Source organism: Anopheles bellator, chromosome 2 (genome assembly GCF_943735745.2).
Source record: "Anopheles bellator chromosome 2, idAnoBellAS_SP24_06.2, whole genome shotgun sequence".
Classification (NCBI taxonomy): Eukaryota; Metazoa; Arthropoda; class Insecta; order Diptera; family Culicidae; genus Anopheles; species Anopheles bellator.
This window is the reverse complement of record NC_071286.1, coordinates 50,798,828-50,817,377: the sequence shown is the minus strand read 5'-3', so window position 1 is coordinate 50,817,377 and position 18,550 is coordinate 50,798,828. Positions and strand designations below refer to the sequence as shown.

The window sequence follows — 18,550 nt, the reverse complement described above, 5'->3', positions numbered from 1 at the left end:
TAATGAATTTTAATTTAATTTTGATGGTTTACACTTTTGCTAATAACAAAAGTCAATATTTTATTTCAAAATTAATCAGTACCCCGTATACACTCCGTTGTTTTGAAGCACTTTTAAAAAACCAAACAAATTTATGAAGATTTTGTCGCTCCATCAAATATTATGCCAATTTTTCGTAACTTTCAGTACCTTCCCAGGACCAATATTGAGCAGCAAACTGTTTCTTTATTTGCAGTTTTTTTTTTATTAATAGTTACACTTTTCTAGCAATTCTCAGATTCTTCAAAAGTTTTCCAGGGTTGCAAAGAGTGCTTCTGTTCATTTTCGATGTTCTATTAGGAAACGATTTTTTAGATTCACAATTGAAAATTGATTGCAGCAAGATCAAATAAACCAATTCTTTTCAAGAAGTCGGGTAAAATTGCAGCGTATACAACGGAGTACCTATTAATTTGGCCATGCCAAATGAAACTGCTGTCAAAAAAGGCGGTAATACACTGGTCACTTTTAAGTAAAATATCACCAACAGCAGTATACATAACGGCCATTAAAACAAATATTGAATTTATATGATCATATTTCTGGCGAGTCACTACGGGCGCGTGTGGTCTTGCGTTGACCTTATGGAGCCCAAGACTCCTTCAGTAGGCCAACTCTGGACGTTTCTGGTCAATCAGTAGGGATAGGGATCAGAATATAGTGTTTGGAAGCAACTCATAATAAATAACGCTTTTCAAGTCTCACCAAATACACATTCCGTCGATTTCATTCCGTTTGCCTCCGTTTTTCTTTTGGAAATTTGATCCATCATGTTTTAAAATTGTTTTATGGTCGTTCGTTTGCTCGACGACAACCATAAACTTGAAACGGTTTGATCGATACTTTACGAAATATCGATCTACCAAGAAAACAATGGATTTTTGCCCCCCAAAATTCACACAAATCAAATTGTTCTTGCGGAACATTTGGTGCTCTGATTGTGGTTGTGTAGAGCGTTCCTTCGAGGACCTTCTAGTTTAGGGACCTCAGCTTCCAACGCGATATTCGGTGCACGTTATGAATGTGGCGGAGCTCTGAGCTCAGCCCCTGGCAATACGGATACGGAATGGCCGACACTCTGATGGCTTCGTTCTTGCTGGCGCCTTGGCCCCCCGCCGGATATGCATTCGACCGGAAGGAGGAACAGAATCTCCCGGCTCTCGATGATGCGCTGCAGCATATAATGTGGTGGCAGCGGCATTACAGCCACTCTTCCCGAGTGTGATGTTGCAATTGGCTTGGAACGTCGAAACGATTATGCGAAGCCCTCGGTTCTTATCCTGATCGCATTTTTCCTCCCACAGCAGCCAGTCGCCAGTGAGGTTATGGTTGCCTTCCAAACCCGGGTTCTGTTGCCTCGCGTTGCCAGCATTCTCCTCCTGGGGGGCCCCGATGTTGTTGTTGTGGCCCAGGCAAACGGAGCCGCGGAACCGTTCAGAATCCGACACCAGCCACACGGTGCCCGACCCGATGATGGATAACTGTTTCGAACCGGTGGTCGAAGCGCTGCCAATCGTGGAGCCGAATTCGGCGAGGACCCGGCACTGTTCCGTCGAACAACAAACACCACCCGGGCGATCTTAAACCGTGGGGTTGGGGGGGACTCTGGGCCGCTTTCGTCAAACCAAAACACGACACGACCAACGCCGGTCGACTGTGAAACCGTGGCCTATGGCGGTGGATGCGAAATGTGTGCGGAGCCCCAAATCGATCGGAGTCCCGGCATTTGCTGGGATTGTGGAGATGCCAGTGCGGGGAGAGGGCGGGAGGGGAAATTGGACTCCATTGGTTGGGGCTGCTCCATTGGCTGAATGACTGAAGTGCCGCCCGCCAGCGGTACAAGTTCCTGCGCGCCCAGCGGCCGAGAACCGAGAGTCTCTCCGGGTCGAGAGAGAGCAGGAAGTTGGGCACGGGAAGCGGGGCGGCCGCCGTTCGTCAAGATGAAGTGGCATGTTTAGTGCGCAAAATTCCCTAACGGCACTTGCGCTTTGCGGCCGCGGCCGCCCTCTCTTTAAGTCCCTCCAGTCTTAAGTCTTGAGGTTGAGTGAGAGAATTAAAAGTAGTTTAGCATCGTCCGCCGCCGCCTCGTGGTGGTACCGTTCCGCGATAATGGTTTTCGATGGCTCGGCGGGTAAGCTTGGCCCCCCTTCCCGCGGGACCCCACGGTTCTGGATGAGTGATAGTGCCTAATGATATAACACCGCGCGTGTACCGCTCCGCTTTCCTGGTACAGGGGATCGAAGACGGGACCATCGGCGTGTCGTAGAGCTTCAGCGAGTGAAAGCTGGAGCACGATCCCCAGGCACGCCGGGGCCGTGAACATCCAAGAAAACCACCGCCAGAGGGCGTGCTTCGCCGCCCAGGTCTTCCGGAGTTCTAAAATGGGGATGAGTCTCTACAGGGTGTCAAGTTTCATTTTTGTTTAAATTCTATTGAATGAAAGCTAAAAATGTAAGAAATAACATAAAATTTTAAAACGAATGGCACGAATTATGCCCTTCAAACGGCCAATGAAACCGTCACACGCTGCCCGAAAGTGGCTCTACGGTATTTTGTTCCATTCTCGGCGAAGCGTTTGCTTGAGGTGATCGACAGTTTGTTATTTTTCAGTGCCAACATTGCTTTCCAAAATACCCCAGGCACAATGGTCCAACGGATCGGCATCCGGAGATTTTGAAATGAAGCGAGAAACCCCATTTTTTAACCATTGAGTTCTGAGTCCTGTTGGAATGGTCAAAGTCTGCGACCGAAATGTTTCGGTGCCCAAGGCTTCAATACACCCTCCAGAATGTTTTCGCGATAATATTCGGCATTTATTAGACCACGCATTTTAGAGACCACGATCGCCACGGAGCGCGACCAGCGACCATGGCCGGCGCTTGAGTTCCGGTGGCCAACCGAAGGTGTAAATTTTTAGCTGACCTCTCTGGCAAGTAAAACACGATCATTTTGTTTGTTTACAAACTGCTGGATAACGAATGGTTTCTCATCGGAGAAAACCAAATTCGGCAGTTCACCACTTTCGGACAAGCAAGTCTTTGGCTCTTTTGAGTCTAACTTTTTTGTGCATCGTTAAGATCTTGCACTTTTCTGGGAATTTCAATGGCTTTAGTCCGAGCTCATTTTTCACTATTTGCCGAATGGCACGTTGCGTTCAGCTCACGAGGCATTTTTCGGCCACTGCGACACGGATTCCTGGTGATGTTGCTGTTTTTTCCGTCCACTTCTTTGACGTCAGGCTACGCTAACGATTTATTAACATTAACAAATACTGCAGGACTCTAGTGATAGCCCCTTGTGGTTTTCCAGCCAAATATAATTCAATCACACTGTTACGCTTGAATTCCATCACGAATAACTTTTTTTCGGAAAATTCCCACCAAAATGCGCTTGTAAACAATATAATGAGCTGTCACTGGAATCAATCTGTCAGCTGTCGGACGAGAGGTTTTGAAATGACAGCAGTCTGAAGTTGGTTGCAGTTTTTTCATCTCACCCTGTAGTGCCAAAGACGCCGGTATCGAAGTGCGCGGGAATCTTGTTCTGTGTGCGTCATCGAGAGGTGACGAGGTCTTTAAAGTTCGTGGCAGATAAAACGCGCCCGATTTTTTTGGAATCGCCCCAGGACGCTATCTTCAATTGGGACCAACACCAGCCTCAAGCCCAGTAGAACCCATGTGACCAATGTCTGTCTGTAATTAATGGCCAGAAGATCAAAGTCACCTGCGTTCGTGTGGCGTTCTTCTCCGGAAGCCGCCATTCAACATTCATGCGATGCCAATGTTTACGAAATCACTCGACGGGGCGAGAGTTTGTTTGGTGTTTTCGGTAATTGAGTTCGGTCCTTAACTTCACGTCCATTGGATCGACGCTAGATTGACCCCCCAGCCCGGTCGGACCTGATCAAAGGCTCACTAACCTGCGGGATTAATGCTACCATTTGACATGTGCATATTTGACTTCATTGAAGCGACGACAGGTTCGGTGCATTAATCATTCGCTGAGCTCTCGAGGAACAGCCGCCATGGTGTTCGTAATAAAATCAGATCAGCCACCACTTAATTCATTAAAAGACATGAGATCATTATGATGATGCAGTGTACCAAACACCGCTTGTTCCAGCAATGCACGGACGGGACCGGTCAGCGAATTGGTTTTTGGGGGGCCACGCAAACCCAACGCCAGGAACTACCGGACCGACCGGAATGTTCTAATTCACTTTCGAGGTCCGCGCTCGCACGCCATTCGTTACTTTCACCGATTACAGCCTCCAGTCCACTCCAGTGGCCAGTTTGTGGCCGGGCAAAAGTATGTGGTCCACGGTGGTCCTGGTTGTGCTCCTGCGATACCGGACCGTGGACCAGCACTTCCCGTCCGGGCCGGGGCGATAAATATTCATAACCCGCCACGCGCGATGAAAATGATTGGTGGTTGCTGCAGAGACCAGCGTGTAGAGCCCGCCGCGTACGTAGCGCAAAAGGAACATCAACGCTGCAATGCCTGGCGCTCCAGATACCGGCTCCAACACTTTCACCAAGGGGCCAGGGCCACCGGGACTGAAACCGGAATAGTTGCCACCTGACCGCATCAGCTGGTGCGAGGCGACTTCCACAGGTCCGCGGTGCAGCAATTAAGCCCCGGTTCGGTGCGCGCCCTTCGACGGCCACTCAATCGAGATCCAGCGGCCCAATGCTCCGGACATACCGGAATCGCGGAACACCGATTGCCGGTTTTGGCACCGGGCCGGCACCGGGTGACGTAACGGCTTCTCGGGACGTCATCGGGCGCATTAGCCACGGGGGCCGTCATCATCATTATTCATATTTCACCTTCGCGATTCTCAGAATCGCCGGTCCCGTCCCGATCGGCGAGGTGGCCCGCAGGGAATTAATATTTATTTTATTCCGTTTCGATTCGTAACAGCGCGCAATTGCGAAGTAGCGCGCGATGCACCACGTCCAGCACGTTGTAGCGAACCCGGGAACCCGAGGATTTGTACCTCATAAATGGTCGATAATTCATATTCGACGACGGTGGCCGAGAAGTCCCGAAATGGGCGTCCGGCAAGTCGAGTACGGATTTATTGTGTGTGTTTGGGGGGCACATTTCCGATGCCTGGCACGTACTGCAGATTGCAAATTCTATACTTGTCGGAGTTTCTGCTGTGCTTTTTGGGGGGGACCTGGGACCGCCATCGTTTAAAGCAGCGGTTTCGATTCTTGAAGCTGTTAATTGGGCGCCTTACGCGGGGCGTTGGAACTGCGTTATCGCCCGAAAGACAGTGCCCAAAGGTTCGGTAATCGTGATAACCGAATTTCTAATTATCAAGGCCGACAGGGCCGATGCCAGTGCCGGGATAAAGCCGTCGAGTTTCAAGGCGCACTCGACTGAACACGAAATTTGTTCCCGAAATCCCGCCAGCTCGGTTTGGTCGTGGAACCGGTACCGTACCCGCTTCCGGAAAGTCTGGCTGTGGCTGCGGCCCTTGGGCCCTCGGGGGAAAAAGTTTTAGTTACGTCCTAATGCCTGATGAGCGCAGCGCATGTACCGCGAATCGGCACAAGTTCCGAGATTGAGCCTCCGAAAATTTGATTCACTTTTCGCTCTATTACACTAATGAGTGCCATAATGATGCGCGTTCGAAGCGCGAACTCGATTCTCAAACATAATTACGGGGGCTGCTGTCAGGACGTGGGCTGATTGGCAATACTCTGTGGGGCAAACAAACCGCGATGTGTAGCGCGATAATGATGCCACAGAACGCCATTCGCTCGTCGTCGTCGTATGGCAAAATATGGATCACATTACAGCACCGGAACACGGAATTCTTGGAGTATGGTTGACTTCAGGGCTCATGTCGGAATTGCAGGGGCAAGTGTTCCGAAAGAAAGCACGCACCATATTCTGGCTCCTTAGACTTCCAAACCTTGGCTCGCATACGACGGTTCACGCTTCATCCGGAATCGGTTTATTGGTTTGGCGGTTCGGACTTTGGTGGAAGGTGCTTTTTTCCTGGTCCACAGATGCTCTCCACTGAAGGGCGAAAGTTAACGAGTTTCTGTCGGATGCGTTTGCAGTGGCCTCATATTGGGCACACGGTGTGATTGTTCCGACAGTTCCGAAAGAAACTTTTCGGACCAGTGGTCGAATCGTAGAACTCTCCCGGGTGGGGAACAACCGGCGATTTTTGGGCGGAAGGGTTCAGTTTTGCTTCAGCAGCAGCTCGCCACCGGGACCTGGGACTGGGTCGCTGTTAAGTCTTTGTCCGCTGGCCAAGCCAGTGGTGGTTTTATTGTGCAGCACTTCACAGTATGTTCCTGATAAGGCCAGCAGGCGCTCCGTTGGAAGTCCGTTGGTCCAATGGAGAGGACTCCGTCGTTTGCCTCCCTGACACTGCACTCCATACTGGAAACGGTCAGCCGAGGCTGCCATTAATCGATTCATTGTAGAAACATTCGAACGACTTCCGTACCCGGTGCTGGCTACCGTGGCGCCTTCAAACCAACATCAGAACGTTCGAGATACAGCAAAAGCCCCAACGGGCAGTCGGGTCCGGGTGCGCGAATGCAATCCTCTCTCGGCTGTTTAACGAGAACCAATAGACAACGGTAGCAGCCCCACGGGGTAGCCCTTCAGAGTGTGTCATGCGCGACTCACGCTGACTCATGACTCATGTGGGGGAATGTCGCCTTGAGCGCTGTTGCTAAATTGTTGCTCGATCGTTACGCGACATAAGTGCATCTAATTCCGAAGAATTCCACAGCTTCCTGGCTGGCATCGTACTCTGTTGTCCACGATCCGTGCTTTACCCTGTCCGATGGAACCTTTGTGATGGAAGTTAATACCGAGATAGTTCTAGTGATCGCTGAGCGGATAAACTACGTCCGTTCAAGACGAGAAAGTTCGGCCACGGTTGAGAGGATGTAACGTGAATGCCACTGTGAAAGTGAGTGGCATATTCGGTCAATTTGTACTATGAAATGAGTTGCGTGGAGTTGCTAATCATGGCCGTAGAAGGGCAACAACAAATTATATTAATTATTCGCCGCGGTGTGTTCGGAAATCAGTGTTCGTAGCAGCATCTATCGAAGGGTATATGTTTCAAACGAAGCGGACCACTTGATAAATACTTTACTATTGTGGCCAAACAATGTCGGAAATTCCCTTATAACTCAACAATTCTGTGGGTTTTTCTTGTACATCTATGTCAGCGCAACTAAAATAATCCCTACATCTATGTCTAAATTTGCTCCTATTTTCGAAACGGCTCGAAAGGTCTTTTTGGAAATAGTTTAGTTTAGCTAATAGCCAGAAGATACACGACGCTAAGTCACGTTGTAGAACGATGTTGGTTGAATTTCCGTGTTGCTAAAATTTAATTAAAATTTGTTAAAATACATCACAAGGAATTGGAAGACTGTGGTCTTATCTCGGTAATGGAAATTTGAATTTCTGTTTGTAGGTCTTCAATAGTTGCTGGTTCAACCAAATGCCGTCCAAGTCCTCAGCTTCAAGTTTCCCCGAAAAATCCAATCAAGCAATATCCACAACAGTCACTCGTTTTGGGTGTATTGGCTTCTCTTGCACGTCGTATTGGTTTTCTGACCCCAAAAACGACAATTATGCTTATTGAATTAAACTTAAACGAAATGTGCTTTTTAAATGTCGTATCGTTTAAGTTGATGACCTACCTCTTTGGAAATAAGTTTTTCATATTTCCACATTTTCTGCAACCAAAATTGTATTTTATACATAAATGTAATGAATGAACCTTTCGAATGAATGTTCAATCATCGAAAAATATTAAGCCGTTTTTGATTTAATGGACCACTCTGTATTTCATTCATGATGTACAACGAACAGAGGCTAATCAAGTACCAACTTCGATTTTTGACTGTGAATTCTAATAAATCTAATAAATCTAATAATTCATTGAAGTCTAATTAATTGCGAATTAGAATAGAAAGTTAGCCGGGTTATCGACGAAACCGACGAAAATAACAAAAATTTTTGCTCCTACGGGATGACATTGAATTATAAACATCGCAATGCATCAAATTAATGCATCAAATTGCAATGACATAGAGGGCTTTAAAATTCCAGTTTATGCCACAAGAGAAGATGGAAAGAGTAAGAAAAATCCCGTCCTGACTGACTTGCTGGCTTCGTTTCCGGTGCTCTCCGGCGCTCCCAGGTTAAGCAGCGGCCCACCTGGCGATGGGATTGAAAGTCGTTGGCTAGAGCACCTCCCCTGGTTTTCGATTTCAGGCGGCAGAAAAAAAGGACTGTGGGCCAAATCTGCCAACACAACGCCGGTCCGCCGCGCCGGTGTTGCCCAGGACCCTGAGAAGCGACTTCCCACTAATACATCCATCCAAATGCTGCCACAGGAGGAGGGTCCCCGTACGCAACCGCCGCTCGTACTTGGCCGCCGGAGGGTCGTTGGTTCCGTAATTAAATCGCGGCCGTACAGAGACCCTACGCGTGAATGAGGCACCCTACAATCGCGTCCTATGATCGCTACGCTCACATGCGCACCACATTGTCCTGTGTGCAAGTAAGGACAGGGAAGCGAACGGTTCTCCCGATTGCATGCTGCATCAACCAGGGGAGGGAACAGCGAATCGGAACATCTGCTCCTTATGCGCCGGCCGATCGAGACGGCCGAGCATTATGCTGACGCGCGCTCTCGGTGTGACCGTTGGCCTGGACAGGATTTTTTCAAAAACTCCCGGTGTGTGCGGAAGGAAGTTACACCATTCGGTGGCAGCTTCACTTACGTTTTTGCCTCAAATCGCGATAGGTCTGCGTGGTGGAAGCAGTTCGAGACTGGAAGGTGAAGCGGTGGCCACATAAAAGCTAATATGAACCGACGACGGTCCCGGAACGGCGTAAGTGTGTAGAGAGTGTTTTATTTGCCACACGTTGTCACCGTTTGCATAAAACGAGCATAAAACAAATTGTGCGTCCACGCCGCCACGCCAGCGACAAAAGTAGCAAAAATGGCTCCCGGGCCCAGGGCATTCGAAGGAAGGATAAAAATAGCACCAAAAGCTGCTGATGGAGCACTTGGGGGGCATCCGCCGTTGATTTAGTGGTCCCAGCCACGGGTTGACCGTTCGTTGAGGGAAAATTCGTGCCCGAAAGTTTCGGGAGTTGTGCGACATCGCTGGCCGCAATCGCCGCCACTGGGTGGTACGTGTCTGGTGGGATGGATAAATTATTGCTATTACCGCTACTACAGCGCTTTTCTGCGCTAAAATCGGCTCGAGTGCTTTCCATAATCGCAGACGGGCCTCGGGAACTGCTCGGCGGAGGCGGACGCGAATTTACATTACACTAAAGCACACCGTTCATCGCTTCGTCCCGCGGCCAGCCTCCAGAACCGCCGCTGGCTGAGTGTAGATTTCTCACAAAGTGTAACGCAAACATGGCGCGCACGCAGTGTTCGGAAAAAGTGCTTGTTTTCCTTGCTTCCGACGCGCCGCGGATTGTGCTGGGTGGGCTCCGAGGACTGTGTTGTGTTCAATGGGGGGGCCTGTGGGGGTTGAAGCTAATGTTTGCACACCCAGCCAGCCAGCCAGCCACAGCAGGAGTGGAACAGGAGTGAAATTAGAATTAATTTAACTCAATATAACAAGCAGCAGCGGCGTAGCAAGGGGGCCACTCTGGAGCAGTTATTTAGCAGGAGACGTTGTGCATTTTAAGTTGATCATCAAACACTGTTCACACTGCGGTGGACAGCTGATTGGTGCCTTTAGCCTGGAAGCGTTAGGTTTGTGACCCTGCTAATGGAAACGGTGAAACTCTTGGAATGTTCAATCTTCATACAGTAAAACTCCGCGAACTCATTGCTACTTAAATAAATCACTCTTCCAAACTCTTGTTTCTTCGCAGATGTCACGATCCAACTTTCAGCGTTCCCAGAGTAAAGTTTGGTTCGGTAATGAGCCGTCCGGTGCGATCGGTGGAATGATGACGAGCGGGGATCGCTTTCGAACGTACGGTCCTCCGGCGATGGCGTACTCACACCTCGCAGGGATCACGGCCCGCTCTCACTATCCCGCGTTTCACGATCTGGAGGAGGAAGACGAGCTGATCGAAGAGCAGCAGCAGCGAGCGGACCCGGGCAGTGGCTCCAATGTTTGGGCCGAAGCTAACCGCCAGGGAAGTCCAGCGAGTCACAAAAGTCAGGTACGACATCAACGGCACTTCGTTGCAGACCATCGGCTAACCATTGTGCATTTTCTCCACAGGACTCAGGATTCTCCGATACGGAAACGTCACCGCCCGGTGGTGGTCCCGCGAGTGTCAGTAGTGCCAACGAGTCACAGGCATCCCCCGACAAGCTTACACCAAAGAGAAGCATCAACGACGAGCTATTCCAGCGTTCACCGGCATCGCTGAACAGTGAAGCACCGACACCACCGACGGTCATCCGGCGACCGGCTCCGATCCGCAGGGACGACAAACCCGACTCCGCTCCTGGAGGGCGTCGGCTGTCGTACGATGCGGTAACGACCGATACCATCGCGGCAGGACCTAGTCAGACCGGCTCCGAAAGTCCCCGCAGTGGTGGCAGCATCTCGCTGAAGCGTGGTCGAGTGATCACGCGAAACAGTCGGGTAAAGCGTAACCTCAACGATCAGCTCAGCAGCTCGAGCGAGGAGATGATATCTCTCGATAGTAGCGAACTGTCGAACATTCTCGGCGAAACGGTGGCGGAACCGGAATCCCTCGAGAGTGGGTCCGGCGGATCAAAGAAGATACTGGACACCACACGAACGTTGGACGAACGAACGAGATCTGCAGGCGATGCGAACAACAACTTCCGGCGAGAAGGCCGGGAGCTACCGACCTATTCGCAGCTGTATCCGGCGGGAACGTCGACACCGATCAAGCATCAGTCGAAGCTGTACCGATCGCTGCCCATTTCTCCGACGCACCGATCACCCGTCGTCCGTGGGCAGCCCGTTCGAGTAGGCGCTCCGGCCGGCAGTGCGATAGAAAGCTACTATGAAGAGCCGGACCACTCCGGTGCTAGCAGCGAGCATGCCCTCAGCTACACCATCTACGATAACCCGCTGCTGAATGGACACATGCCGGCCGTTCAGGGCTGGCTCGATGCACTCCGGTTCGGGTGCCAAAGTGAAGTTATGTCGATCCTGCAAACCAAGTCGATCGCCGTGGAAGCGGGCCGTACGATGCGGATGACTTCGGGCGTGGCGGTGAAGATCATTCGGCATCTGCAAGCGAAAGTTACCACCCTGCAGGGTGCGTTCGAACGGGTGGAGAAGCTGTTTGCGGCCATCCAGAGGTACCAATCGCAGCAGGAAGCCTCCGCTGGTGATGGGAAAGCCGATTACGAGGACGACGACGACGAGAAGGAAATCTACCAAAAAGTGGCCCCATTCGTGCACGGTCTGGCCAGTGATATATACGAGTTTGTCGCGAAGCAGAAGTCAAACGACTACATTGGCCGCGAGCCGGCCGACAAGGACGATCGGAGGAAGTTCGTGGAAAACAGTCAGTCGCTGGTGGACATGACGACCGATCTGCGGATAGCGGCCGCTAACGCGGACGACTTTGACTATCGCTCGGTCGAGGAGGAGGTGCAGATCGTGAAGCGGTATTTCCTCATCACCGTGCGGCTGATATTCAAACACTTGGTCAAGGTGATCGTGGACACGATTGAGAGTACCAAGTGTGATCTGATCCTGCGCTCGAACCTCAGCTACGTGGCCACGCTCTCGAACGTCGACTACAGTGGGTTGGCCTCGCTGAACGACGCGTTCATCTCCAACTACACGGTCCGGGCGTTGCTGCTGGTGTGCGTTGAGTCAAAGTTCTCCTCCATCCGGGCACTGTCGTTGCGAGCGCTAGCCACCGTCTGTTCGACGACGGAAACGATTCGCCAACTGGAGCGGGCCGATGGGTTGGAGGTACTGAAGGACATTCTGGTAACGGACCAACGGCAGGGCCGCACCAACAACGAGCGGAGTGAACCCGAACTGCGGGAAGCGGTTTCCGTGCTGACCCAGATCACTGCACCCTGGCATGGTGAAGAGCATCGGTTGGAGGCGTTAAAGCAGCATGTCCATTCGATCGTCGAAGCCATCACCGGTAAGCAGCGTAACGGTCGATGAAGAATTTGTGAACTGAAGCATCAGAAACGAGAAACGTAGAATTCTTAGCTTTAGCGCATAAGTTTATATTCCAATTGCCCGATTAGTGTATACTTGAGAAAAGATTTGGAAAGATTTATTTCTGAGCAGCATGAACGAACATTTTAATGGCTCAGCTCCTCTCAGTTACCATTACTTATTGGTAGCCTTCAACTTTACGATCAATTTGATTGGTCGGTGGTTTATTGCAGAGATCCGTTACGGCATCATTAGCGCTTTGAAACATAAAATTGATGACCACGGCCATCCGCCGGATAAGTTCTTTCGCAGCATGCGAACCACCAGGGCGAAGATGTGTGTATTCATAATTGCGAACATTAATTTTTCTAAGCTGCTAGCCGGAGGTAGTAACAAGAACCGTGTGGTGGTGGGCAGCTGGGGCCACCGAGTACTCGCCGGCCTTGGTCGGCTATAAATTGCTTTCTGCGACGATATTAATTTCATTGTGATCTCATTGTGTGCCTTTTCTTCTCTTCACATTTCACGCCATGCTATCATCCGTGCCTCCCGTGTGCTGACTACCGACTACATTCCCTCCGGTGGCTTACGTTCGGTGTGCTACGGAAATTGCAATAATAATGATTCGATTGAAAAACATGAAAAACTGCAAACTGCTGCACCGATGCAACCTGCACCGGGGGGAGCGCAGAGATAATCGAGAGGACGACCTGCTGTCAGACGCTGCTGCTCTGTGCCGCCTGCCTGAACAACATGACGCGCATCGAACCGACGGCCGTCTACTCGCTGATGTCCCAGGACACGGTCAGCAAATTGCAAACCGCCACCGAGCGCCGTGGTCCGGGCACGTCCATCTTTCTCTACGTAAGTGTGTGGAAAATCGGAAAAAGACAAACGAGCGTGAAAAGTCCGAGGCGCTCACTGTAATCATCGTTAGGCTCTGGCACCACAAGACGTGGGCCGTGTCGTGTGTTTGTACATCGGAAAGTAAATTATCGCACTGTCCTGTGGCGATATCAATTGCCATTTAATCACCCGGGGTCGGATCGCCCTGCAAAGGACATTCGATTAGCCGTCGGACGTGATGTATGGAACGATCTTTCGACGATGCACTGCGCTGCATTGGAAAATTAAATTAACGTTTAGAGCATGGTGCGCATCTCCCGCTGATTGATGCAATCAATTTGTGAGCGAAGAAAAAGCAAAAAACATCGAATCAGCATCCTACCATTATTGGGCCATTGTAATGTTCCGTGAAAAATGATCCGACGTGCACCATTGCGTAGCGAAGAAGGGAGGACACCAATTGATGGATTACCCATTCGCGGCGTGTCCATATGCATCCGTGTTTGCAGCCGTACCAGCTTCTTCCTCTCGGGATCTCGGTCGTGGGGGGTTCTCCGTTTTTCGGTGTGCAAATCACCATCACCAGCGTGACAGCGAATGATATGTTGGCGTGAATTGATTCGCGTTTGATCGAATGGCATCAATCTGATGGTTGGTGGACCAAAAATCCGAACTAAGTTCGTGCACCAAATAGGCCGTGGGGGGAAAAAATGCACTGCATTCGAAGGAAGCATCACTAACAGCCGCTGGTCGGTTTTCTCTTCTCGTCACACACAGGAGCAGTTTACGGCGACCCTGTACAACATGTCCGCCAACTGGAAGTGCCACCATCATCTGGCGAGCCGGGCTCTGGTCGGCTTCCTAGTGTCGGTGTTCAACCAGAAGTTCTTCGAAAAGCTTCCGAACCGAACGGAGTGCGAGGCACAGCGCAAAGTCATCAAACACATCCTGCACGTTCTGTCGCGGCTGATGGGCGGCGGTTCGCTGTCCGCCAGCTCGTCCTGCGAGCTCATCGAGTCCACCATCGTGCCCGTGTTTGCGCGCATCGAGCGCACGCTGGACGGTGCCAGTGAGCACTACCGTGACATCTCGTACATCAGCCGGCGGTTCAATGAAAGTCTATCTTCACGCCCGCCCATCACCTCCAGCTCGTCGCCTCCGGTTGATGGAGCGAAGAATTCCACGACGGCAGCGGCGGCGGCGGCCGCTGAGGTTCCTTCTCCCCACATCACCCGGCTCACCATCCAGAGGGACTCGAACGGTGCCGCGGTCATTACGCTGGATAAGAACCGACAGGAAAGCTACGTCTAAAGCTGATGTGGGGTGATAACTCGATTGGTAGGTAATGCTAACCTTGTTACCAGATCAGGCCACCCCGTCGGGTCGAAGCGTTGCCGGTCAGAGGGGTGCTGGTTGTCGATTGAATTATTGCTCAACTCAGATACCCAAATGAACAAGTTACGTGCTGCGTAGCATCACAAAAAGAGCTTACGCATTCTAGAGGCGCAGAATGACAGTGAAACTATTCTGGGATCCTTGTGCCATAAGTCCCGATCAGTGGAGCGAAACGAACGAACGAACGAAGCTATGAGAAAATATTTCTCTGCTCGGTTTCAAGTGTCTCAGCGAGTAGGAAACCGGGATAGGGTAGGGTAACATAGTGGGAAGCAGTGCTGTGCTGTGTGGCAGGACCGGATATCCGTGCCGTAACCAAAGGACAATTGAATGAATGGCTGGCACGCAGAGACGTGCGCGTATGAACGTGAGTGACGCCAAATGGTTGCATATATTTGTGCGTTTGCGGTTGTAATTTATTTGAGAGGCCGTAGAAAGTTACACAACGGAATGCCCGTGAAGAATAAACAGTACGTGGCTGGAGTTTCTATTGTAATACGGAAATGATCGATACGGTTTTTTTAATTTTCCAATAAAACGAAATACTTTACTAATGAACGTTAAACAACACAGCCAAGGTTAGTATTGTTATGATGATAAACAAATCTTTATAATAAGCAGAGCTGTATTTTCACCAATTAAATTAAGCATAACGCACAGTTCTTATGTTCTTATGATTTGTTTCGCGAAGCTTCAAATTTTTCGGAAAAACTCGCAACAAATGGAATGCCATCAAAACCGGTTATGGTTTTCTAGACCGGTATGAATCGAACCGATTCAAACAGTAAAATCGCCTAAATGTATGCAATCGTAACTCATGCAAGTTTTTCATTTGCCGTTTTCAGCGATATTCGAAAAAATGGAATCGTTTGTTTTTGGTTGATACAAGGCAAAGTGAAAGCATCATAAGCCAGTATAAAACCTGTGTACTTCAGCGCGATGCTCTTGTATTAAGATGTTTACTCGTGCTACAACATTGCTTGATAAAAACCCTTCGGAAAACCGATGGAAAACTTCAACCTCAACTGATACTTCAATATTATTACGAAGGGGCCGAAAAAGCACATGAAAGGATATGAGAAAGGACACAAACGAATAACGTCATCCTCGCGGAGATCGATGTAATAAGATATTTGGAAGGGTAATTGCAACGAAACAGATGTTAATCTTAAACGGAAACAGCAATAGTTTGGCCTTAAAAACAATGAGATGGCTTCAAAATGAAAACCCGTAGCCTGCAACTGGCGTTACAGGGGTATCACAACCCCAGTTCACAATATTGTTTTTCTCACTTGAGCTGGGGCCACTTATTCCAGGCTCTGTTCTCTTATGCCAGCCACTAGGTGTGCAACGAGCAAAAAACACGAGAAAAGTTTCCTACCAAAGCCGAACTTTTCGAGTTTGCGTTTGTCGCCAGCATCCGGGCCACTTCTTGACTACGGCCAAAGCGATTAGCTATTACGTAAGGTTACGTAATTGAGCGATTAAAGACACACCGGCACCTTCGACATTCCGTTCAGGTGCTGGTCGAATTCCCCGTTCCAAGATCGGTGAAAACTTTGGTGAAACGTCTCAGAAATTAAATTAATTGAAATATGGCATAAAGTTAAGATTGCTTTTACAGCAGTCGGGACAGTGTACGTAGGAGAGCATGCAGACATTTTTCATTTGCTTCAAAAAGACTTACTTGGACTTGCGGCTCATGGTTCCGTTCCGGTAATGGTTCCGTGTGAACATTTTTCTTTCTCGAAATAACAACAAAGATGATTGGTTTTTTATTGCCGTTACATAATTTATTCGCTTTCAGATGGCATGGGATTGACCTGGCGTCTCGAATTTCCTTCTTCGCCCTTTTCCTTTGTCTCACTCTTTCGTAAATACTTTCAATAAACGTTTTATTTAAAACATCAAAAAATCATTAATCTTGCCCAACCCAGCCGCTATGCTCGCCTATCAGCTATCAATGCATAAAAATCCTTCCCTGTGATGCTACTGGCCAACATTCCAATGAGACAATTTGACAAAATCGTTGATAGTAGTATCTATGTGCCACCCTATGGCGTGCAACCTCATTAATAAATCATTTTGTGTAGCTGGAAAAATATATTTTTCTACACTTCTGCCTACCACCCGCGTAGTTAATCCGTAACATCGTGTTCAACCTAGTAACTGCAGTTTTTACTTCCCTTCCTTGATTTTTACAAATAAGTACGTATTACTCTTTTGTTTCCGTGTATACGTGTTTAGGCTAAAAGGAATCGCTCGAATCCATACTTGGAACGCTCGGCTACTTTTGCCTACACTTCAATTATTATACAAAACTGCATCTTGGCCCTGGCTCTTCCGGTTGAGTTGTAACTTTTAACACTAGTGATCTATGGGCGAACCCTTAAACGTTGGTAAAACTGCGATTCAATTTGTTTCGTCGTTTAAACTCTTGATTTTGAAGCATGTCCTTTTGATCATTTTCCATCGATCGATTCCAGCGATCAAATTTATTCTCATTATCACAGAATCGTTATACATGACTATTTACGAAATTTTACAATTCACATGCTGTCAGAAACTACGATTTGGTAAACCTTTTGGTCATCGCGGATTAGTTTAACATAACAATGGAAGGAAATGTTCTTCTTAAAACGGTTAACAAATTGTCAATTCGAACCATTCGGTACTGGGGAAAACTGTTTCGCATCAGCAATTTATTCAATATCTGATAAAGTCCCAACAAAAATGTGGATTGAGGAAAATTATTAAAAAAGCTCACATAATTTGTTTGAAGAAAAGTGTATCTTTGGCACTTGCTGTTTGATGGGAATACTTATCATTGAGGTTCCATTCTTCGATTTCACGAGTTAAACAAAAAAGAATTCAATACAACGATGATTACTAAACGAATTCAGGCGAATAAAAATGGGCGAGATCCCAAATTGTGCTTTTCGGGAATCGATTCTATTCAAAGTATCAACCAATATTGTGCATAAAACGGTTCCTACCAAATATACCGCCCGTTCCAAGTAAGCCGCTAATCTTCTGCTTCCAACCCCTAATTTGAGTGCCCCAATTCAGCCTGGAGTGACCGCCTAAGGATGTGCGCACTAAACGCGAGAACAATTGGTCGTAAACGTACGAACCATCCATTGCTCACTGTGCCTGAAGTCCGATTCAATTACGGGCGTTTTGAGCTTGCGGCCATCAGCAAAAATCGGGGAGGAATCGGAATATAGAAGTGCATACGCGGCACGGATTAAACGGCTGAAAACAGGAACGGAAAAAGCAGGAAACTATCATCGGTGTGCCGGCCGTTTCCGTGTGTACAGTTGTTTGTGTTAGTTCTCTTTCAGATGAAAAGATCACACAGACCGAGTTCGTTGTGTTCGTTCATTTGCAACATTTGACGCTGCAGCAATTGACGTAAATCAATATCGTGGAACCAATTTATGCATTTCCTATCGGCGGAGCGGTTCTGCTTCACGCACTTCTCCCGAGCTCGAGCCGTGTCTAATGGTCCGTTGCTGTTTGCGTTGCTCCGTGTCCAGCCGCCCAACATGACTTAACATAAAAATACTGTTCAGTGGCGAGGGATCGGTTTATTCGAACCATTCGCACTTCCCTAGGCCTTCGGAATGGGCGCCGTGTCCGGCCGGGATTCGGTTTCGATGATGCTGACCGTGACGGGGGCCATCGTGGCCGTGGAGAGGGTGGTCGCCGGCTCGTTGGGGTCGTCCTCGGTGTCGTCGTCGAGGTCGCTGTCGGGGTGCCGGGCGAGGGCCCGGTTCATGCGGAAGAGATCGTTCCGCCGGAACAGCGGGTGCCGCGTGGGGGGCACCCGGAAGCGGACCGCCGCCGGGGTGCAGCCGAGCGCACTACTAGCGTGGTGGCCCTCTCCCGGCGCGCCGGCTCCCACCGCAGCACCCGCACTGGATCAGGTCGTGGCATCATTGGGGAAATCCTACGTGAGTCGAATCGGTCGGTAAGGAATGGTTCTGAGCCGTCGGAGAACGAGGCGGGGCACGGGGCGCGCGATTTGGTCGCAAATCGCGGGGTGGTGTTGGCAAGCAGGTGGAGGTGGTGGTGGTGAACATCGTGATGGCCGCAACACGCGGACGTCGGATAACACACAACGC

The 18,550-nt window shown here is 49.4% G+C and overlaps 1 protein-coding gene across 1 annotated transcript; it reads left to right on the top strand.

The window, feature by feature from the left end:
• The first annotated feature begins 9,936 nt into the window (after positions 1-9,936).
• On the top strand, positions 9,937-14,906 carry LOC131208623 (uncharacterized). The gene is made up of 5 exons (XM_058201423.1): positions 9,937-10,233; positions 10,296-10,782; positions 10,852-12,162; positions 12,874-13,046; positions 13,806-14,906. Exons 1-5 carry the CDS (start codon positions 9,937-9,939, stop codon positions 14,337-14,339), a joined length of 2,802 nt encoding a protein of 933 aa, XP_058057406.1. The 3' UTR covers positions 14,340-14,906.
• Positions 14,907-18,550: the final 3,644 nt, after the last annotated feature.